Source organism: Nerophis lumbriciformis, linkage group LG18 (genome assembly GCF_033978685.3).
Source record: "Nerophis lumbriciformis linkage group LG18, RoL_Nlum_v2.1, whole genome shotgun sequence".
Taxonomy (NCBI): domain Eukaryota; kingdom Metazoa; phylum Chordata; class Actinopteri; order Syngnathiformes; family Syngnathidae; genus Nerophis; species Nerophis lumbriciformis.
Genome location: NC_084565.2, coordinates 29087103 through 29112911, shown reverse-complemented (window position 1 = coordinate 29112911; position 25809 = coordinate 29087103). Strand labels below are relative to the sequence as shown.

The 25809-nt window shown below is 37.9% G+C and overlaps 1 protein-coding gene across 1 annotated transcript in view; it reads right to left on the bottom strand.

The window, feature by feature from the left end:
• sema6bb (sema domain, transmembrane domain (TM), and cytoplasmic domain, (semaphorin) 6Bb) overlaps positions 1-25809 on the bottom strand; it is a 484419-nt gene that overhangs the window by 78120 nt on the left and 380490 nt on the right. Inside the window, exons 16-18 of the mRNA XM_061977961.1 lie at positions 21914-22054; positions 19292-19369; positions 15480-15538 (exon numbers count right to left, since the gene is read on the bottom strand). Of these exons, the coding sequence (XP_061833945.1) occupies positions 15480-15538; positions 19292-19369; positions 21914-22054 (278 nt within the window). The remainder of the gene's footprint in view (positions 1-15479; positions 15539-19291; positions 19370-21913; positions 22055-25809) is intronic.

Below are 25809 nucleotides of genomic sequence, written 5' to 3'. Positions count from 1 at the left end.
CATAATTACACGAGCAAAGTGTATTTTTGGAGTATATTACTAAGACACCGAGGCGGAATATAATAACTGCATGTGTAAAAAAAACTCATACACTACAATATTAAACATTTGCATTGCGTACAGTATGCACATTCACACAGAAAGATGCTAAAAACTGTTTTTTTCCAAATAAAACAAGTTATGTATTGTATTTATAAATAGAATATAGTCATGTATTTTCTATTAGTAATTAGTAATTGCTTGCAGATTGTGCAAGTGTAAATATGTGATACACTTTAATGTAATTGTGTTAAATAAGTTTGAAAAATACATATTCTAGGTGTTCATAACGCATCGTTGACAATTGTTGCTTTACAACCTGTTCTTCTTAAATAGTGGGGGGATGTCAGGGAGGATGCATGGAGGTGTAACAAAATAACTGAGAAGCACTGCCTTATGCAGAAGAACATCCCAACAAAGTACTTTAGGTTTAGCAGGTCATATCATGCTTCAGGTGTTATTTGTGGTGATTTGTCATACGTAAATGTAACTTCTATGTCTTTCAGTGCGATATAATGAAATGCAGTTTTGATTGATTGTCAAAGATCTTCTATCTGACAGGCGCTCTGCTCTTTTTTTAAAGGTGTCCCATCCTGCACATTTCAGGGGCTTTTAAAAATGATTTTGGATCCCCTGAGTCAGGCCACTAAAGTGTGTGTGGTTTATTTTGATAAAATACTGCATAAATCTCAATTTGTGTCTTTTCCTGTAAGTTGAAACGCTCAGATTGGGCACATTCCTCCTCCCTGACCAAGACTATTCTGTTGCGATAGGGTCAAGGGTCTGCTGTTGGCCGCCCACCTCGCCACCGCTGCGCTGCACAGAGACACGCCCCCTTCAACTGGTTATCAGCAAGCAGTAAAGGAGAACTGGATATAATTCTTAATTAGATATAATTGGAGAATCCATCGCCAAAACAGCTGTGGGGACCTTACCTATTTGAATCAATACGGTACCAAGTCCCAGTACTTTTGAGTGTGTTCATGTGATAATAAATGTTAATTTTTTTTAAATAATGAAACACACATTTTTATTGAACATTAAACAGTTAGCAGTTGTTAAACCTGGATTTCTTACACTTCTGAGTCACATTTGCAAGTATTATAGAGTAAACTTTGCATGCAGTTGCAATTCCAAGACATTAGATGGCAGTAGTGTTGTCCCGATACCAATATTTTGGTACCGGTACCAAAATGCATTTCGATACTTTTCTAAATAAAGGGGACCACACAATATTGCATTATTGGCTTTACTTTAACAAAAAATCTTAGTGTACATTAAACATATGTTTCTTATTGCAAGTTTGTCCTTAAATAAAATAGTGAACATACAAGACAACTTGTCTTTTAGTAGTAAGTAAACAAACAAAGGCTCCTAATTTAGTCTGCTGACATATGCAGTAACATATTGTGTCATTTTCCATTATAATGTTTTGTCGAAATTATTAAGGACAAGCGGTAGAAAATGAACTACTTGTTCATTTACTGTTAATATCTGCTTACTTTCTCTTTTAACATGTTCTATCTACACTTCTGTTAAAATGTAATAATCACTTATTCTTCTGTTGTTTGGATGCTTTACATTAGTTTTGGATGATACCACAAATTTGGGTATCAATCCGATACCAAGTCCTTACAGGATCATACATTGGTCATATTCAAAGTCCTCATGTGTCCAGGGACATATTTCCTGAGTTTATAAACATAACATACATTTAAAAAAAAAATTAAAATATTTTGTGATGCTAAAAAATATCGATGTAATCATGGTAGTACCGACTAGATATGCTCCTGTACTTGGTATCATTACAGTGGATGTTAGGTGTCGATCCTTCAATGGCGTTTGTTTACATTTTGACGCCGGTGAACTACGGTGTGTAGTGAAGCATGTTTAGCTATTCCTCGTCCTGCAGGGATGATACTTGTAAGAAACTTACTTTGACGTCATGGAGACGAGGATTAGTGATTTAGAAGTAGCTACAACACTGTCGACTGCGGCTTGACTTTAGTCGCTAGCCATGTCTTAAAGCACCTCTTCCTGAGGGTGTTTCAGTGTTATAACTTCACCTTTATCGTTAGTTTTTAAGCCAAAATGTGTCCGTTCTCCCTTTTCTGTCTACACTGTGTCTGCTTGTAAGTACTCCGTGATTGTGCGCTGCCGAACATGCTCCTCTGCTTGTAAAACCAACAATACCACGATATGACGACGACGGGCGGGGGTGTGGTGACCGGTACTTTTTAGAGGCGGTATAGTACCGAATATGATTCATCAGTACCGCGGTACTATACTAATACCGGTATACCGTACAACCCTACATGGCAGTAGTCTTTGCATCCATCCATCCATTTCCTACCGCTTGTCCCTTTTGGGGTCGCGGGGGGTGCTGGAGCCTATTTCAGCTGCATTCGGGCGGAAGGCGGAGTACACTCTGGACAAGTCCCCACCTCATCACAGGACCAACACAGATAGACAGACAACATTCACACTCACAGTCTTTGCAATTAAGCTGAATTTAGTCTTTTGTTGCGTTTTTAAAAAGTGTTTATACTGTAAGTATTGTACTTATTAAATGTAATTATTAAACACCAGCTGTTTGATCGTAACGTGCGTCTTAGTTGTAGTTTTCATTACCAAATTTAGAGGCATTGAAATCGCCATGTAAAATCGCTAATGGTAATCAGTAGCGTGTATTTGGAAAATCCAATGTAAATACGCATCGAGCTAACACACTTTGGAAGGTATCGAAATTTTAGCACTGTTTGATACCTGGTAGTATCACAATTTCTGTCGGTGCCTATAAAATTACAAAATTCGGTATGCATCCTTAGGAGCTCTGACCAATCGAAACATCTTCTCACAGGTGCCATACTCCGGTTTCCTTGGGAAGTCAATGGAAAGATACACAATTCTTACATCCGGAATAAAAACTCTTCTAGCTGCTATTTTCAAGATAAAGGGAAAAACGGTACTGAGTAGCGGTTACCATACAAGGACTTCCTGGGAAATCAGATCTTGTGGAAATCTTGTGAAGCTCTCATACCCAACCGTTGACAAAATTGACGGATATGACAGTTTGTCATAACAATTGTCGGCCAGCGACTGAGAAAATCTCTGCCTTACAGCCAGAGACACCTTGAGAACTAAAACAGGAAGTGGGAAAAAAATAAAAGTCAAAGGGAGACATCAAACAGATGAAAAGACAAGCGGTGGCAGCAGAAGTTGATGGGATAATGAAGATAAGAAAAAAGTGCGGTCTAAGTGTTTGACGGTAGAACCTTCTGTCGTGCCTTGCCGGAGACAAAAGCCAGAAAAGAAGTATTTGGTGACAGGATCAGACGCGAGGGCGAACATGGACGTGTCCGTCAAAGCGAGTGGACGGCACAGCGGGCAGCGAGTCATTGGAAGGTAACCACTTTCATCTGTGAGACCATGAACTGTGGGAGAAGTGCACATGTGGCATTGTGATGAAGATCCAAGGACCTTCAAGTGTCACAAGCAATATGACCAACATTACATCAGCTACTCCAGCGAGATATTTGCACGTCTTCTGCTGCACTCAATGATTTCCACACCCAATAAAACCCCCGTCATATAAGTAATGTGCTCACTCCTCCCACCAGTTTAATGATAACCACCACCTTGCACAATGGAAATACACAGAAAAGCTCAAACCGACTTTCATAATATACACAACAAAACCCACGGTGAAATGGCTCATGCATAGGGATAAGTGTGCAGAACTTATGTGTCAAAATTAATGTGTTCACTCCTCCCACCAGTTATTACTGATAACTACCACCTTGCACAGTAGAAATACACAGAAAGACTAACCAAATGTCACCATTTACCCAATAAAACCCAAAGTACAATGAAATGCACAAGACGTGCGTGCAGAACTTGTGTCATAATTAATGTGTTCACTCCTCCCACCAGTTATTACTGATAACCACCACCTTGCACAGTAGAAATACACAGAAAGACTAACCAAATGTCATCATGATAAGCCCGATAAAACCTGTAGTACAATGAAATGCACAAGACATGCGTGCAGAACTTACGTGTCATAATTAATGTGTTCACTCCTCCCACCAGTTATTACTGATAACCACCACTTTGCACAGTAGAAATACACAGAAAGACTAACCAAATGTCACCATATGCCCAATAAAACCCGTAGTACAATGAAATGCACAAGACATGCGTGCAGAACTTACGTGTCATGATTAATGTGTTCACTCCTCCCACCAATTATTACTGATAAACACCACCTTGCACAGTAGAAATACACAGAAAGACTAACCAAATGTCACCATTTACCCAATAAAACCCGTAGTACAAAGAAATACACAAAACATGCGTGCAGAACATACGTGTCATAGTTAATGTGTTCACTCCTCCACCAGTTATTACTGATAACCACCACCTTGCACAGTAGAAATACATAGAAAGACTAACCAAATGTCACCATTTACCCAATAAAACCCGTAGTACAAAGAAATACACAAAACATGCGTGCAGAACATATGTGTCATAGTTAATGTGTTCACTCCTCCACCAGTTATTACTGATAACCACCACCTTGCACAGTAGCAATACACAGAAAGACTAACCAAATGTCACCATTTACCCAATAAAAACCGTAGTACAATGAAATGCACAAGACGTGCGTGCAGAACTTGTGTCATAATTAATGTGTTCACTCCTCCCACCAGTTGTTACTGATAACCACCACCTTGCACAGTAGAAATACACAGAAAGACTAACCAAATGTCACCATTTACCCAATAAAACCCGAAGAACAATGAAATGCACAAGACGTGCGTGCAGAACTTGTGTCATAATTAATGTGTTCACTCCTCCCACCAGTTATTACTGATAACCACCACCTTGCACAGTAGAAATACACAGAAAGACTAACCAAATGTCACCATTTACCCAATAAACCCGAAGTACAATGAAATGCACAAGACGTGCGTGCAGAACTTGTGTCATAATTAATGTGTTCACTCCTCCCACCAGTTGTTACTGATAACCACCACCTTGCACAGTAGAAATACACAGAAAGACTAACCAAATGTCACCATTTACCCAATAAAAACCGTAGTACAATGAAATGCACAAGACGTGCGTGCAGAACTTACGTGTCATGATTAATGTGTTCACTCCTCTCACTAGTTATTACTGATAACCGCCACATTGCACAGTAGAAATACACAGAAAGACTAACCAAATGTCATCATGATAAGCCCGATAAAACCCGTGGTACAATGAAATGCACAAGACATGCATGCAGAACTTACGTGTCATGATTAATGCGTTCACTCCTCCCACCAATTATTAATGACAACCATCACCTTGCACAGTAGAAATACACAGAAAGACTAACCAAATGTCACCATATACCCAATAAAATCCATAGTACAATGAAATGCACAAGACATGCGTGCAGAACTAATGTGTCATAATTAATGTGTTCACTCCTCCCACCAGTTATTACTGATAACCGCCACCTTGCACAGTAGAAATACACAGAAAGACTAACCAAATGTCATCATGATAAGCCCGATAAAACCCGTGGTACACTGAAATGCACAAGACATGCGTGCAGAACATACGTGTCATAATTAATATGTTCACTCCTCCCACCAGTTATTACTGATAACCACCACCTTGCACAGTAGAAATACACAGAAAGACTAACCAAATGTCACCATTTACTCAATAAAACCCGTTGTATAATGAAATGCACAAGACATGCGTGCAGAACCTGTGTCATGATTAATGTGTTCACTCCTCCCACCAATTATTACTGATAAACACCACCTTGCACAGTAGAAATACACAGAAAGACTAACCAAATGTCACCATTTACCCAATAAAACCCGTAGTACAATGAAATGCACAAAACATGCATGCAGAACTTATGTGTCATAGTTAATGTGTTCACTCCTCCCACCAGTTATTACTGATAACCACCACCTTGTACAGTAGAAATACACAGAAAGACTAACCAAATGTCACCATTTACCCAATAAAAACCATAGTACAATGAAATGCACAAGACGTGCGTGTAGAACTTACGTGTCATGATTAATGTGTTCACTCCTCCCACCAGTTATTACTGATAATCACCACCTTGCACAGTAGAAATACACAGAAAGACTAACCAAATGTCATCATGATAAGCCCAATAAAACCTGTAGTACAATGAAATGCACAAGACATGCGTGCAAAACTTACATGTCATAATTAATATGTTCACTCCTCCCACCAGTTATTACTGATAACCACCACCTTGCACAGTAGAAATACACAGAAAGACTAACCAAATGTCACCATTTATTTACCCAATAAAACCCGTAGTACAATGAAATGCACAAGACATGTGTGCAGAATATACGTGTCATAATTAATATGTTCACTCCTCCCACCAGTCATTGCTGATAACCACCACCTTGCACAGTAGAAATACACAGAAAGACTAACCAAATGTCACCATTTACCCAATAAAACCTGTAGTACAATGAAATGCACAAAACATGCGGGCAGAACTAATGTGTCATAATTATTGTGTTCACTCCTCCCACCAGTTATTACTGATAACCACCACCTTGCACAGTAGAAATACACAGAAAGACTAACCAAATGTCACCATACACCCAATAAAATCCATAGTACAATGAAATGCACAAGACATGCGTGCAGAACGTATGTGTCATAATTAATGTGTTCACTCCTCCCACCAGTTATTACTGATAACCACCGCCTTGCACATTAGAAATACACAGAAAGACTAACCAAATGTCACCATTTACCCAATAAAAAACGTAGTACAATGAAATGCACAAGACATGCGTGCAGAACATATATGTCATAATTAATGTGTTCACTCTTCCCACCAGTTATTACTGATAACCACCACCTTGCACAGTAGAAATACACAGAAAGACTAACCACATGTCATCATGATAAGCCCAATAAAACCCGTAGTACAATGAAATGCACAAGACATGCCTGCAGAACTTACATGTCATGATTAATGTGTTCACTCTTCCCACTAGTTATTACTGATAACCACCACCTTGCACAGAAGAAATACACAGACAAGCTCAAACCAACTTTCATAATATAATCAACAAAACCCATGGTGCAATGGCTCATGCATAGGGATAAGTGTGCAGAACTTATGTGTCATAATTAATGTGTTCACTCCTCCCACCAGTTATTACTGATAACCACCGCCTTGCACAGTAGAAATACACAGAAAGACTAACCAAATGTCACCATTTACCCAATATAACCCGTAGTACAATGAAACGCACAAGACATGCGTGCAGAACTTATGTGTCATAATTAATATGTTCACTCCTCCTACCAGTTATTACTGATAACCACCACCTTGCACAGTAGAAATACACAGAAAAACTTGAACCGACTTTCATAATATACTCAACAAAACCCTCATGGCTCATGCGTAGGATATGTGTGCAGAAATTGTGTGTCATAATTATTGTGCTCACTCCTCCCACCAGTTATTAATTATAACCCCACCTTGCATACTAGAGAAACAGGAAAATGCTATTGCCAAATTCTGAATTGTAAAATTAACACCACTACAACTTTATACTATACTGTATTTCTTTTTGCAGAAATATGCCAACAAGGTCAAATAAAATTGCATAAATGCTTAGAAATGGTTAGCTTTACTCTATGGAACATTTTAAGCACTGGCCATCCCTTTGAGGGCCCGCAGGAGTTTTTAGAGCAATCTGAAGACCTGAAGAGGAGATGAGAGCGTAACATCAAACAGGGTGCTGATCTCCAACAGGATTTTGTGTGATGATTATGCAATATTTATCTTTTCTTTTCACAGGGAGCGTGGCACATGAACTCGGGCAACTTTTCAGAAGCAAGGATTAATTTGCACGCGCTGGAATTAGCGCTCAGATGAAAGAGAAGGAAAAGAGAGGGGTGTCATGGGAGCGTCCAAAAAAAAAAAAAAATCCACTTTGCACATCTTAATATTAGGTGCAGCCATTTCTATTTCCATAAGCCAGAGGGAAAAAAGTCAACATGCAGGGGAAAAGAGAGATAATTGGCCACAAGTTAATGCAACAAAATCTTGCAGAATAAAAGCAGAGAGTACACAAGCAAGGACAGAGTAAACAGCCAGGAGAAGAAAGTCGGTCAAAACCCACACTGGGAATCTGCTGCCAGCTGACAGAAATGAGACGAGCAGCCCGTCTTTGTGTCGGATCACGGCGCTGACTCTCAGGAGGGGATTTGAGGCACACCGGGGGGACGCCTTGCTGTGTTTATTTGTGCATTTAGTCGGTCTGATCTGGAAGGAGGCGAGCGGAAACTTCCTGGCTTTTGCTGTGTTTGTCTTGTGGTGCAACACCGACCAGAGCGTTATTAGCTGCAGCTGCTTGTGGGCGAAGATGCAAACGCACAAAACCACAGACTAAGGCTAGGTTCACACTGCAGGGTAAGATGCCCAACTCTGGTTGTTTTGTAGAATCTGATCTTTTTGTGTCGTCGTTGAGCTTGGCGACATGGGAACAAATCACAATATTGTTTTTCATATCAGTCGATATCGATATGCATCTCAGTATAAATTAAATCCTTTCTTTTGTCATGTTTAAATGTTACAATACTATTAGGTGAGGTGTGAAGACATCAGCAGGTTCTTTTTGATTGAAATATACATATATATATATATATATATATATATATATATATATATATATATATATATATATATATATATATACATATATATATATATATATATACATACATACATATACATATATATATATATATATATACATATACATATATATATATATATATATGGGCACACCTTCTCATTCAATGTGTTTTCTTTATTTTCATGACTATTTACATTGTAGATTGTCACTGAAGGCATCAAAACTATGAATGAACACATGTGGAGTTATGTACTTAACAAAAAAAGGTGAAATAACTGAAAACATGTTTTATATTCTAGTTTCTTCAGATTAGCCACCCTTTGCTCTGATTACTACTTTGCACACTCTTGGCATTCTCTCGATGAGCTTCAAGAGGTAGTCACCTGAAAGGGTTTTCACTTCACAGGTGTGCTTGAAGCTCATCGAGAGAATACCAAGAGTGTGCAAAGCAGTAATCAGAGCAAAGGGTGGCTATTTTGGCCATTTAGAAACTAGAATATCAAACATGTTTTCAGTTATTTCACCTTTTTTTTGTTAAGTACATAACTCCACATGTGTTCATTCATAGTTTTGATGCCTTCAGTGACAATCTACAATGTAAATAGTCATGAAAATAAAGAAAACGCATTGAATGAGGAGAAGGTGTGTCCAAACTTTTGGCATGTACTGTGACCTCACCAATGCGCTTTTGGAAGAATGGCCGAAAATTCCTATAAACACACTCCGCAACCTTGTGGACAGCCTTCCCAGAAGAGTTGAAGCTGTAATAGCTGCAAAAGGTGGACCGACATCATATTGAACCCTGTGGGTTAGGAATGGGATGGCACTTCAAGTTCATATATGAGTCAAGGCAGGTGGCCAAATACTTTTGGCAATATAGTGTATCACTAGAAGTGTAACGTTGGATCGATTCATATTCCGAAGATCGAAAAAAATCAACTAGATGGCCTTCCAGAAGATATATATATATATTGATTTAACATCGATTTAAAAGGTAATTATTAAATTTGATCGATACTACAAAATAAAACATTGTCTTTAAAAACAGCACACTTTATACAAAGTTGGTTTTAGCACTTTTAAAAGAATTAAAAACAGTAAACATTACACGAAAATATCCAAGACGGCGCTTCCCAAAGGACGACGTCGCGGAGGTGTCCGAGTTGTGCTTTTACTTATTTTCCTCATCTTCTCGTGCAGAGGTCGACGGACATATTCCGAAAAAGGTCATCTTGATTGGGCTTTGATTGATTGATTGATTGAGACTTTTATTCGTAGGTTGCACAGTGAAGTACATATTCCGTACAATTGACCACTAAATGGTAACACCCGAATAAGTTTTTCAACTTGTTTAAGTCGGGGTCCACTTAAATTGATTCATGATACAGATATATACTATCATATATACTATCATCATAATACAGTCATCACACAAGATAATCATCAGGGTGTATACATTGAATTATTTACAATTCGGTGTGTGGAGGGGGGCTTGGGGGGGTAGGTTTGGTTGTTATCATCAGTCATCAACAATTGAGAACAGAGAAATGGATATTGAAACAGTGTAGGTCTGACTTGGTAGGATGTGGACAGCAAGTAATGGACATAGAGAGAGAGAGAGAGAGAGAGAGAGAGAGAGAGATCAGAAGGCAAAAGAAAAGTATCTACATTTGATTATTTACATGTGATTAACAATCCGGGGAGGGTGTTAGTTTAGGGTTGTAGCTGCCTGGAGGTGAACTTTTATTGCGGTTTTGAAGGAGGACAGAGATGCCCTTTCTTTTATACCTGTTGTGAGCGCATTCCACATTGATGTGGCATAAAATGAGAATGAGTTAAGACCTTTGTTAGATCGGAATCTGGGTTTAACGTGGTTAGTGGAGCTCCCCCTGGTGTTGTGGTTCTGGCGGTCATTTACGTTAAGGAAGTAGTTTGACATGTACTTCGGTATCAGGGAGGTGTAGCAAATTTTATAGACTAGGCTCAGTGCAAGTTGTTTTACTCTTGTCCTCCACCCTGAGCCAGCCCACTTTGGAGAAGTGGGTAGGAGTGAGGTGGGATCTGGGGTGGAGGTCTAGAAGTAATCTGACGAGCTTGTTCTGGGATGTTTGGAGTTTAGATTTGAGGGTTTTGGAGGTGCTAGGATACCAGGAGGTGCATGCGGGCGACCTTAATAAAGCTGAGAAAGCGCAGCAATTTGGGACTAATACAGGGAGGAGCTGACCATATGACCATGGTTAGCAGCGGAAGGCCAATTCTTCCGTTTATTCTACTGGCAAATGTTCAGTCTCTGGAAAATAAGATGGATGAACCTCAACTTCAGCGGCGAGACTCAGGGAGGAGGAACGGCTGCCCTCGTTAAACACACACGGTGCACAGACAGTAAGATTATTTCAAACTCCTGCTCTGAATGTGGAGTATCTGACTTTGAAGTGAAGGCCATTTTATCTGCCCAGAGAACTGCAATGTATTCTTGTGAGTTTCGTGTACATCCCCCTCCTCCGCAAAGGAGGCGGCTGCACTGAAGCAAATACATGACATGAGCAATGGGCATGGAAATACATATCCTGTGATTATCTTGAGTGATTTTTAACCACTGTCATCTACAATAATTCCCTGACAACAAATACCAGGAATACATGCAACTTCACCTGCAGCGGCCAGTATTTATTTCACAGTCACACTGGTTTAATTTTTGGCTGCAACAACTAATCGATTACATCGATTATAAAAATAGTTGGCGATTAATTTAGTCATCGATTCGTTGGATCTATGCTATGCGCATGCGCAGAGGCAATTTTTTTATTTTTATTTTTTTTATAAACCTTTACCTATAAACTGCAACATGTACAAACAGCTGAGAAACAATAATCAAAATAAGTATGGTGCCAGTATGTTTTTCCCCCCAATAAAATACTGGAAAGGATAGAAATGTAGTTTGTCTCTTTTATCCGATTATTAATCGACCAATCGCAGTAATAATCGACAGATTAATCGATTATCAAATTAATCGTTAGTTGCAGCCCTAAACTTACTGAATAATTCCCAATTGTATAGTTCTAAATGTTAATATTTGCTTACATGTCCCTTGGCAAGTTTCACTGCAATAAGGCGCTTTTGGTAGCCATCCACAAGCTTCTGGTTGAATTTTTGAACCACTCCTCTTGACAAAATTGGTGCAGTTCAGCTAAATTTGTTGGTTTTCTGACATGGACTTGTTTCTTCAGCATTGTCCACTTTGGGAAGGCCATTCTAAAACCTTAATTCTAGCCTGATTTAGCCATTCCTTTACCACTTTTGATGTGTGTTTGGGGTCATTGTCCTGTTGGAACATCCAACTGCGCCCAAGACCCAACCTCCGGGCTGATGATTTTAGGTTGTCCTGAAGAATTTGGAGGTAATCCTTCTTTTTCATTGTCCCAGTTACTCTCTGTAAAGCACCAGTTAAGTTCCATTGGCAGCAAAACAGGCCCAGAGCATAATACTGCCACCACCATGCTTGACGGTAGGTTTGGTGTTCCTGGGATTAAAGGCCTCACCTTTTCTCCTCCAAACATATTGCTGGGTATTGTGGCCAAACAGCTCAGTTTTTGTTTCATCTAACCACAGAACTTTCCTTATCTTTGTCCATGTGATGTCAGATGAAACAAAAATGTGGATGGCTACCAAAAGCGCTTTATTGCAGTGAAACCAAATATTAACATTGCTGGACGTGTACTTTTGACCCAGAAGATTTGGTCACATTTTCAGTAGACCCATAATAAATTCATAAAAGAACCAAACTTCATGAATGTTTTTTGTGACCAACAAGTATGTGCTCCAATCACTTTGTCACAAAAAAATAAGAGTTGTAGAAATGATTGGAAACTCAAGACAGCCATGACATTATGTTATTTACAAGTGTATGTCAACTTTTGACCACGACTGTATACATTGGGCAAAACACATCCGAAAGTGACGTTATTTCTCCATATATCAATATATATCATATATACCATATAAATGCATGCTACACTTAGAAATAAATAAATAAAATACTACTCTACGCTTAAAACAAGACATCATTCATACTTATACAAACCATAAAATCACTTATGCCATGTCTTTAATTTTATTGTGAACTTTTTACACTTTTTTGGACATAATTCATCCTATCGCCACTATTTACCTTCACACACTTCCCTCGGCCAAGTCTCATGATAGAGGGAGACCTCTTTTTCACCTTGGCCATATATTATCTTTGCGCTGCATGGTGCAGAGTGCTGATGTGGCTGCAGGCGAGTCGTACGTCTTTTAGATAAGGGCTTCTTAACCTTTTGGACTTCAGGGTCTAACTTTCACATGACAGAGGGGTCTGGGGCCCACTCAAATACTAACACTGAATTAGTAGTTATGATGAGTAATTATATTTACCCTACTTACAGTTTAACAGGATAAACCTGGTCAAGTGAAATGAAACCATGTGCTAATCACAAAGATTATTATCAAGGCTTAAGTAAAAAATAAATACTAATCAAATATACTGCAAAAGAAGAAACTGACGAAAAATCAATTGACATATAGTTACGCATCATATGGTTCTTAAACTGTCAATAAACAGTTTAAGGACAAATGAACATACAGCTTTGCCATTTTAGTCATAATTTTTGCGCTTAAGAAACTTCACTATGACTTAAGCGCCAGACTTTTTCTGTTTGTTTGATATTGTCATTACTGCCACAAGTTGTGGAAAAGGGCATTACAACTGAGTACCAACAATGGACCTATGATTAAGAAACACTTTTACAATGTGACCAAATTAAGCCTATGGAAATTGTCTCTTAGTATTATAAAAGAAAATAATTAATTATTAATAATTATTAAAATTATTTAGCAATATATGTCGATATCGTTTAATCGCCCAGCAGTAGTAGTCTATATAGTTTGAGTTAATGGGTTAGTGAAGTGACCCGCATGCGCATTAAACATGTCATGATTCTGTGCAAGATTTCCTTGAACAAAATATTTTTTTGAAATGATTTGTTTTAGGAGAAGGAACGAAAAACAATTCAACCCTCGCAGTTTTTGCGGCAATTTTACTACGACGTCTGTTCTGAGGAGCATGTGTGTGAGGAGTCGCAGCCTAAAGTATTCTATCCTTGACTGACTGTTTCAGCTCCTTTGTCCACCGTTTATTTTCTGCAGCGTCTATTTTTGGGGAAATATTGTGACGTTTGTCGTCGTTCAATGGCTTAATCCTATATATAAAATATTCCAGAGATATTGAGAAAAAACTAAATGTTGACATAAGCCAACAATAAAACCACAAAGCTTTGTCTTAAAAAAAACAACCAAAAATGTGATTACCGTATTTTTCGGACTATAAGTCGCAGTTTTTTTCATAGTTTGGCCGGGCTCCAGTGCGACTTATATATGTTTTTTTCTTTCTTTATTATGTATTTTCGGCAGGTGCGACTTATACTCCGGTGCGACTTATACTCCGAAAAATACGGTAACAAAAATAAATGATCGTGTTATCAAATATGAATTATATGAAGGCTTAACCCGGAAGACACGCCCATTTGTCACGCAGTCTGTGATCACGATGAGAAGCGGCCAATTTCGCTTCAAAACCTAACTATGGATAAAACTAAGGTAACGTGTTGGTATTGCAGCCTCAAACCTTTTTATCATCGATGCACATCAAGTTTAAAATACCATCTTAAAGCGAAACAGCTCAGACTCTTGGCTACATGCTAGCATGAATGCTAGCTAAATTGACAACAAGCAGAGGAGAACGCTATGCTGGCAAAGTTTACTGATTCAATGTTGTCAACAAAAGTAGCCCAGTTAAGTTAAACAGATGCCTTTGCTTAACGGACAGCCACCACATGTAGGACATCTAACATCTGTTAGGACCAAGTCCTGTAAGAAGATGTCATTCATATCACCACAGCTGATCTGTGGTACCTTGAACAGGCACAATTACAGCAAGGATAAACCTACTGTACTACACAAACAAGAGCATCAACTTGCAACTACAGACTGTATGTGAATTGATTTTGCTTCCTGGAGAACGTTGGACGTCTGTAAGTAATCCCAACGAGCTGGGGTTGCATTGCACCAAAAAAATAAGATCAGCATGGTCCTCTGAAAAACGTAAACAAACTTGTTTGTTTAAACAATAGTTTAAACTAAAGAAGAGTAAATGGTGCAGCATGTGCGTTTACAACAATATCGATTAGTAACTGTACCTTGTTTGCAAAATATTATTGCAAACTGCAAAGACTTTTAAAATGTGAACGTATTTTTTACTATACTTATTTTTACCAAGTTTTGAGAAAATCAACATTAAAATGTTTTTCTTTATGACATTCTGACTACTAAATTGCATTTGTACCCACATATTGGGGTATTTTCTTCAGCAAAATTTTTTTATGCAAGCAAATATTAACCAATAATAATGATTAATCACAGGATTAGAGTTTGATTAATCTGATTTAAAAAAGTATCACTTGACAGCCCTATTTATAACAATTTCCCTTGTGGATCAATAAAGTTTGTCTAAGTCTAAGTCTATGACTCATTGGTAGTTTTTGCTTTGGTTTTTGACTGAGACCAGGGATCTTGGGCTAGAAAAGGTTGGTGACCACTGTCTTACGCAATAAAAATAGATACAAAAAACTCCAAGTGTTACTAAAGTCAAGAGTGTGTGATATGTTGGCTCACACAAATAAATGCACTTACCATCGCAGTCGCCCAAGTGAGCCACGTTTCCCTGCTCCACATCTTGCTCAAACGGCAGCCTGGAAAAGAGACAAAATAAAAATGTTGAATAACTTTATGCATTATTGCACTATTTTATTTGTTACCATTGTATTGAATTATTCATATTCAAATGTATTGTTTAATATTCCATTGAGATTAAGAGCACTGAACAATATTAAAAACATATACCTAGTCCAGGAGGAAATTACACTCAACAAAAATATTGTGTTGCCGAGTTGTTGTATTTTGTTTACTTGCACTTCTGAGTCTCATTTGCAAGTATGCATTTTGTCCTAAGGGTGCTGCCGTAGTCAGACTTTGTCGCTATAATTAGCAAGTATTTAGATCTCTCTAAAACCCTTTCTCTGTAAATGAGGGATTGTCAATCACTGCTATGTTGGAATTATTTTTAACATTGATACTATAAATAAAATTAAAACAATTCTAAATTTCAAATGTTTTTTAGGCTATTACTGCACATACAAGTCATACGTCAGCAACTACAGTAAAAGGAGCTTTTGTAACCTGTAACCTGTTTTGAATTGGTTTATTTGTAATTTATACACCGAATAATATACTGTATTTTTCGGACTGTAAGGTGCACTTAAAATCCTTTAATTTTCTCAAAAATGAACAGTGCGCCTTATAACTCGGTGCGCCTAATGTACGGCATAATTCTGGTTGTGCTTACCAACCTCAAAGCTGTTATATTTGGTACATGGTGTTATTATAAGTGTGACAAGTAGATGGCAGTCACACATAAGAGAAAGGCTAGTAAACAACACCAAAACTTTAAATGTTCCATTGAGAATGTAGAACATTACACATGGCGCTCAAAAATCTGTCAAAATGTTTTTAGTACGACTTTGGTAAGTTATGAAGCCACACCGCTTGATAAATTGTCGGCGCATTAAACATACAAGTATTATTATGATACGTGTATAAGGACTGCAAAATGGCACCTATTAGCAGACATTATCTGGCGTTTTGTTTCGCAATATTATGCATAACCAACTTTTCTTACCTTCTGGTACCTGCTGATCTGTATTTGGGATCTGCATAAGTCCTGAAAATTTGCGTGCGTCTGCCATTATAGTAGATAACATTCTTCTTTTTCTCTACCTTCTTGTTATGGGACATTCATCTTCCGCTGTTGCCATTTCTAATATAAAGTGGCGTAAAGTTCTTACTTATATCTGTTCGTAGACTAGCTATGAAAGCGCTAAAAACAGTAGTGAATTTACATTATTCACCCACCGAACTTTAGTTATTAGAGAGTTCCAGTCGGACGGTTTTTCACGGGACACATTTCCGGCGTTGATGTTGCACTAGTGAGCCACGGATGAGGAGATGTTGCGCCGTTATTGATTGAAGTAAAGTCTGAATGTCATTAAAACAGTTAGCTCCATCTTTTGACACTTCTTCCACTCCCGTCCTTGCACGCTACACCGCTACAACAAAGATGACGGGGAGAAGACGCTGCCGAAGGTGAGCCACGTAAATAAGACCGCCCACAAAACGGCGCATCCTGAAGAGACGCTCAGAAAGCTACTTGAAGATGATCTGTAAAACATCATCTATGCAACATTTTGACCAAGGAACCACCATTACATGTTATGTAGACCACAAGGAAGTGTTTTAAATTAAGAAAAAAATCATAATATGACCGCTTTAACCTTTTAAGGCCCAAGCTGTTTTTTTTTTTACATGCTTTTTTTTATTTCTCTTTGCTATTTGGGCTTATTGGACCCTAATTAGAATAAAAACTAAGTATCATCTTTTGATATGATGTACTTAAGTCCATAAGTCCACAAACGTGTACTTCATGTTTATACTCGTCTGACACCACCAGATGGCAGTATAAGTGTCCACATAAGCGGCCATAAGACCCCAATTCAGTAGTGTACACAATTTTGGAAATAAGACCTAAAAGGTGCTGTCCGCCCATGTGATCACTAAGCCTTTAGAGGTGCGCTTTATAATCCTGTGCGCCTTTTGTATGAAAAAGACCTGAATAGACTCGCTCATTGGCAGTGCGCCTTTTAATCCGGTGCGCCCTCTGGTCTGAAAAAGACAGTACCGTATTTTTCGGACTATAAGTCGCAGTTTTTGTCATAGTTAGTCCGGGGGTGCGACTTATACTCAGGAGCGACTTGTGTGTGAAATTATTAACACATTACCGAAAAATATCAAATAATATTATTTAGCTCATTCACGTAAGAGACTAGACCAGTGGTTCTTAACCTTGTTGGAGGTACCGAACCCCACCAGTTTCATATGCGCATTCACCGAACCCTTCTTTAGTGAAAAATAAAATGTTGGTTTTTTTCAAATTCAAGACAAAGTTATATGTTTTTGGTAACACTTTAGTATGGGGAACATATTCTAAGTAACAAAGACTTAATTTAGCGTTATTTGGTTAGGGTTAGGGTTAGAGGGTTAGGGTTATAGTAAGGCCATGCCGAATAAGGCATTAATAAGTACTTAATAATGACTAGTTAAGAGCCAATATGTTACTAATTTGCATGTTAATAAGCAACTAATTAATGGTGAATATGTTCCCCATACTAAAGTGTTACCATGTTTTATTACTGGTGCACAAAATGAACCGTGCATGAACATCACCTTGTTCAAAGAACAAAACCAACACAGTGCATAAACCCACAACAAATTACACACCTCGCAGTTTTTGGGGCAATTTTACTACGACGTCTGTTCTGAGGAGCATGTGTGTGAGGAGTCGCAGCCTAAAGCATTCTATCCTTGACTGACTGTTTCAGCTGCTTTGTCCACCCTTTATTTTCTGCAGCGTCTATTTTTGGCGAAATATTGTGACGTTTGTCATTGTTCAATGACTTAATCCTATATATAAAATATTCCAGAGATATTGAGAAAAAACTAAATGTTGACATAAGCCAAAAATAAAACCACAAAGCTTTGTCTTAAAAATCCCCCCAAAAATGTGATTACCGTATTTTTCGGACTATAAGTCGCAGTTTTTTTCATAGTTTGGCCGGGCTCCAGTGCGACTAATAAATGTTTTTTTCCTTCTTTATTATGTATTTTTGGCAGGTGCGATTTATACTCCAGTGCGACTTATACTCCGAAAAATACGGTGTTACAAAAACCGAATTAAATCCAGAATTGATTCTGAATCGAATAGTCACTCCAAGAATCGGAATGGAATTGAATTCCCACCTCTACTCAAGTATATCCATCCTTCCCTTGAGAAGAAAGACGCCGTTATAAAAATGCTTGCTGAAATGTGACATTTGAGTTGAAAAGCTGTTACTGAGTAAGTATATTATGACAGAGCCTTCTTCTGGAGTTGCTTTGCATCACGCTGCCAAGAGGAAAACCACAGTAACTCGATGAGGAATCGATTGGCGACTCCAGCGCCCTCGGTAAATCACATCAGTCCTGACACAAAAGCCTCTAAGAGCGCACACCTGAGGTGGTCTTTAAAGGTCCTGTGTTGTCTGTTTTCTTGGCTGCGAGTCGGTGTTTTTAGAGCTCTAATTCAATGAGCTTTAAGGGAGATGAGATCTGAGCGCACACACTGCTAAGTGAAAGAAGATGGTACTGTGCGGCAGTAGCGGCAGACATCTTGAAGCAATAACAAAGTGTGACAAGCCACTTAGACAACACACACATGTTCCTGGTGGGTCTCCCCCCCCGGAGCAGACTGATGAGAAATGCACTCGCAGGTGCGACGCTCAAAAATAAACTTGACATAGACGGAAAAGAAAATAATCCCCGAAGACGCAGAGCAGCGCGGGGAGTCATCTTACCTGGTCCCTGGTCGCAGGAAGGAGCAGGTGCTTCCTCGGGTCCAGCCACAGTACGGGTCCCTGGAGGCGATGCAGTTCCTGCGGCGAAAGAAAATCACAGTTACACCCTGAAAGTGGGATTATACTAATAAACTTGCTTTTATGGCCAGAGAGTCTTTTAGCTTCATTATCCTTTTCCAAGCATGAAATGAATTTTTGGATTGATTTCCTGCTTCATGGAAATGTTTACTCTTTTCGAGTTTGAACACTTGCACATTTCTGACACTCACCTCAAGCTACCATGGACATGTCAGCCATTGCAGTTTAAGTCCAGTTAATGCAAACTAATTATATTGCATAGACGAGGTGTACCTTTTTTTAGAAAGAAAAAAAAGTTACAAAAATTAAATAAATAAATAAAAAGAAGTACAGTATTTTTCGGGCTGTACGGCGCACTTAAAATCCTTTCATTTTCTGAAATATCGACAGTGCGCCTTATAACCCGGTGCGCCTTATGTGCGGAATAATTCCGGTTGTGCTTACCGATTTAAATATCGTATTAAAAATTCGAGCACGCTTACCGTATTTTTCGGACTATATTGCGCACTTAAAATCCTTTCATTTCCTCAAAAATCGACAGTGCGTCTTATAACCCGGTGCGCCTAATGTACGGAATATTTCTGGTTGTGCTTACCGACCTCGAAGCAATTTTTTTTTGGTACATGCTGTAATGATAAGTGTGACCAGTAGATGGCAGTCACACATAAGAGATACGTATAGACTGCAATATGATGCCAGTAAACAACACCAAAACTTGAAACATTCCACTGAGAATAAAGAACATTACACACGCCGTTCAAAATTCTGTCAAAATGTTTTAGTATGACTTTGAAGCCGCACCGCTTGATGGATTGTCGGCTCATTACAGCTACTGTAGTAAAGAGATAGAAGTATTACTATGGTGTGTGTGTAAGGATCGCAAAATGGCAACCATTAGCAGAAATTATCTGGCCTTTTTTTTCACAATATTATGCAAAACCAACTTTTCTTACCTTCTGGTACCTGCTGATCTGTATTTGGGATCTGCATAAATATTGAAAATGTGCGCAAGTCCGCCACTGTAGTTGATAAGTTTCTTCTTTTTCACTATCTTCTTGTTATGGGACATTCACCCTCTGCTGTTGCCATTTCTAATATAAAGTAGTGTAAAGTTCTAACTTATATCTCGCTATTGTAGTTCCAAAAAATACCAGTGTAATGAGTTTACATAATTCACCCAAGGAATTTTAGTTATTAGAAAGTTGCGGTCGGATGGTTTTTCACGGGACACATTTCCGGCGTTGTTGCATTAGTGAGCCACGGATGAGGAGATGCTGCACCCTTGCTGATTTAAATTAAAGTCTGAATGTCATTAAAACAGTTAGCTCCATCTTTTGACACTTCTTCCACTCCCGTCCTTGCACGCTACACCGCTACAACAAAGATGACGGGGAGAAGACGCTGCTGAAGGTGAGCCATGTAAATAAGACCGCCCACAAAACGGCGCATCCTGAAGCGACTGTCAGAAAGCGACTTGAAGATGATCTATAAATCATCATCTATGCAACATTTTGACCAAAGAACCACCATTACATGTTATGTAGACCACAAGGAAGTGTTTTACATTTAGAAAAAATATATATATATATTACTCCTTTAATGCGCCTTATAATCCGGTGCGCCTTTTGTATGAAAAAAGTTCTGAATAGCCCTGCTCATTGGCAGTGCGCCTTATAATCTGGTGCGCCCTATTGTCCAGAAAATACGGTAATAATTAAGCATTGGAAAAATGGCCAAAATAGTTATGTGCTTGTTTATTTAAATTTAGATACAAACTTCATATTTCAAGAAAAACAAAAAAATAAATTAAACTTCCTTTTGCATTTTCATGACAACAAACATTTGTATTATCTTATTTTCGTCACCGTAATAAATTATTTATTCATTTTATTATTATTTTTTAAATATATAAAATACATGTTTTTGTACTGAAATTGTAATAAATGTAAACATGAATAACAATAAAAATTAACAATATTACATTTAATAAAATAATCAAATAGAGTAAAGACTAAATATTTTACTTTATTTAATTGTTTTATTTAATAAAAAATAGATAAAAAAATAAAATGTTTACATAATTGTTCATTATTTTAATGTTTTCAATATAGAGACTTAGCCTTCCTTTTATTGTCATTCAAATTTGAACTTTACAGTACAGATAAGAACGAAATTTCATTGCATTAGCTCGTTTTAGTGCAGGATAAAAGAGCAATAAGGTGCAGATATAAATAAATAGATTTACTGTACAGATAAATATATTGCACTTTTGCATATGCATCCACGTTTATGGATGCATGTTATATTGTTTTTATATTTTTTGCCTTTATATAATAATACTATTTCAATGTAATTTAGTTTTGTTATTTTAACACCAGTCAACTCCTGTTAATACTTGAATTACACTTAAATAAAAAATGGTTAAAATGTGAGTCGAAACATTGCCTGTAAAAAAAAGGATGTTGACAGTTTGACCCAGGAAATGATGATTTCTATTTAATTTATTTCCTACGGTTACAAAAACCCTAAGCGCTATTGACTTACTTCATGCAGCGTGAGTAGAGCTGACATCGGGCCACCGGTATTTGCACCACGCAGGAAGGGAAGGCCAGGATGAGGGTGTGACTGGCCCGGTCCAGAGTCAGGGACAAAAGCCGCCTGGCCTGCAGAGAGTCTCCGGCACACCTGCAACAATACAACACATAGCACAAAAATATGCATGAGGTAATGTCAGTTAGTGAGAGTTAAACCTTTGACCTCAGCGTGAGCATTAGGCAGGAGGAAAAACACATTAACCAAGAGTCTATTGACGAAAAAACTGCACTAATGAGCAGCTGCTTACATGTGCATTATGCTAAGAGGTCATAAAGCGGGCATAATGTCACATTTGTATTATATGGTATTCTATGGTAATAACAGTCATTAGGGTATATTTTCCTTCTGCTTGGGCCAACAAGTGAATGAAAACCTGCAGGAAAAAGGCAAGCGAGAGGATGTTATTTTCTAGGCTAACCACGCTTGTAAATGTAAAGTAAGGTTAGTAAAAGTTCATATCTATGCCTGCGGCTAAAATGTTGTTGGAAATAATATTTCCTCCAAGTTCCAATGAACACCTCTCGTCATGTATGTGGTCAACAAAAGCAAATAACCTTCAGGATTTCTACTAAGCTCTTGGCCCCCCCCAAAACATTTAAGTTAACAGTTGTGGCTGAAGCCAACCTCCTAATGTAGGTTTTATTAAGCCTTCTGCAACCTGAGGGCCCAAAACAGGCATTACTTGTGTTCCTTATGTGATTTGATTGTTCAGTTTGAAGTTAAACGGTCTGAAATTTCACTAGGGAGCTTTATCCCAAAGTTTTTATTTATATAATTGCATTGTATTTTTGATTGCAATGTTGTTAGACAAGAACATAAGCAAATTATACACACTTTCTCCAAATAACTCTTTTGGGCCACATTGACTGCTTTTTTTCTTAACAGTCTGTTATCCTGGTATATTATAATGCTTTTTCTGTGAAAACCAAATGAATCTCATTCTCATTCATTCTAAAAAAAACTAAAAATAATTCCAGCCCTTAACCACCAGATGGCACTAACTGATGTATGTATATATTAATATATACATACATACATTTTCTACCGCTTGTTCCTTTCGAGGTCGCGGGGGGTGCTGGAGCCTATCTCAGCTGCATACAGTACAGGCCAAAAGTTTGGACACACCTTCTCCTCATTCAATGCGTTTTCTTTATTTTCATGACTATTTACATTGTAGATTGTCACTGAAGGCATCAAAATTATGAATGAACACATGTGGAGTTATGTACTTAACAAAAAAAAAGGTGAAATAACTGTAAACATGTTTTATATTGTAGTTTCTTCAAAATAGCCACCCTTTTGCTCTGATTACTGCTTTGCACACTCTTGGCATTCTCTCGATGAGCTTCAAGAGGTAGTCAACTAAAAGGGTTTTCACTTCACAGGTGTCATAGTTTTGATGCCTTCAGTGACAATCTACAATGTAAATAGTCATGAAAATAAAGAAAACGCATTGAAATGAGAAGGTGTGTCCAAACTTTTGGCATGTACTGTATATAATTATATATATAGTCGAGGTTTCTGTGGTTTATCCGTTATACGGTGCTCAATACTGGGGTAGATCGGAATATACGTTAGGTCAGGGAAAAAAACAGAGGCTATTTCATCCCTACAAGTCTGTTTCGCAGGTTTCTCGGCTTGTAGGGACGAAATAGCCTCTGTGTTTTTTCCTGACCTAATGTGTGTATGTATATATATATATATATATATATATATATATATATATATATTAGAGATGTCCGATAATATCGGACTGCCGATATTATCGGCCGATAAATGCTTTAAAATGTAAGATCGGAAATTATCGGTATCTGTTTCAAAATTATCGATATCGGTTTCAAAATGTACAATTTATGACTTTTTAAAACGCCGCTGTGTACACGAACGTAGGGAGAAGTACAGAGCGCCAATAAACCTTAAAGGCACCGTCTTTGCATGTCGGTCCAATCACATAATATCTACGGCTTTTCACACACACAAGTGAATGCAAGTCATACTTGGTCAACAGCCATACAGGTAACACTGAAGGTGGCTGTATAAACAACTTTAACACTGTTACAAATATGCGCCACACTGTGAACCCACACCAAGCAAGAATGACAAACATATTTCGGGAGAACATCCGCACCGTAACACACACAACATAACAAATACCCAGAACTCCTTGCAGCACTAACTCTTCCGGGACTCTACAATATACACCCCCCGCTACCCCCTACCCCCCCACCTCAACCCCACCTCCCCCAACCCCGCCCATCTCAACCTCCTCATGCTCTCTCAGGGAGAGCATGTCCCAAATTCCAAGCTGCTGTTTTGAGGCATGTTAAAAAAAAAAAATGCACTTTGTGACTTCAATAATAAATATGGCAGTGCCATGTTGGCATTTTTTTCCATAACTTGAGTTGATTTATTTTGGAAAACCTTGTTACATTGTTTAATGCATCCAGCGGGGCATCACAATAAAATTAGGCATAATAATGTTTTAATTCCACGACTGTATATATCGGTTGATATCGGAATCGGTAATTAAGAGTTGGACAACATCGGAATGTCGGCAAAAAAGCCATTATCGGACATCTCTTATATATATGTATATATATATATATATATATATATATATATATATATATATATATATATATATATATATATGTATGTGTGGGAAAAAAAATCACAAGACTACTTCATCTCTACAGGCCTGTTTCATGAGGGGTTCCCTCAATCATCAGGAGATTTTCATCTCCTGATGATTGAGGGAACCCCTCATGAAACAGGCCTGTAGAGATGAAGTAGTCTTGTGATTTTTTTCCCCACACATACATATATTGCGCTCTACTACGGTATCGAGCACTATTTTTTGGATAACCTTATTAAGACATATATATATATATATATATATATATATATATATATATATATATATATATATATATATATATAAATAAAACATGGCAGATACATAAAATACTGCCATGAACGCAATACCAAGTCCTGCCTGATTTCTATCTCATTCTAGCTCAGTAGGAGGCACTGTAAAATAGTATTCTTTGTCTACTTGTCTATTGTATCAAAATCCATGTTGTCATGAATTAGTGACCTATTTAACGCTGTAATTACCCAACCTTTAATATTCCACTCAGCAACTTATTTCTAGAAAAACTGCATATTTTGCATTTTCTCTTTATAAAAAAAACTGTTATTTTTTACAAAAAGGCCATAAAACACACACAAAAAAAACATTATAGAAAACAATACAAATGTTATAACAACAGATAGATCTGAAGTTGTTAAAATATTTCAAGCATTGAAGGTTAAAAAAAAAAAGTAATTGTGACAAAATTTTACAAGCAGGATCAAACATTTTGGATCCTAAGAGTAACTTTGTGTAGTCAATATTAAGAGTGCACAAGGGTTATTGTGGTAGCCATTTTTGTGTTATTCATATTTCTGTAGTCCTGCATATATTAAGTTAAATTTATTACTTGTTGTTTGATGAATACTTGAGCCTACTGCACTACTGCACTTTGGTGGTGGTCATTGTGGTGGTGTTTAATAAATGCTTGGGCCTACAGTGCTACTGCACTTTGGGGTTGGTCATTATGGTGGTGTTTGATGAATGCTTGGGCCTACTGCGCTACTGTACTTTGGTGTTGGTCATTATGGTGGTGTTTGATGAATGCTTGCGCCTACTGCGCTACTGCACTTTGGTGGTGGTCATTGTTGTGGTGATTGACGAATATTTGGGCCTACTGCGCTACTGCACTTTGGTGGTGGTCATTGTGGTGGTGTTTGATGAATGATTGCGCCTACTGCGCTACTGCACTTAGGTGTTGGTCATTATGGTG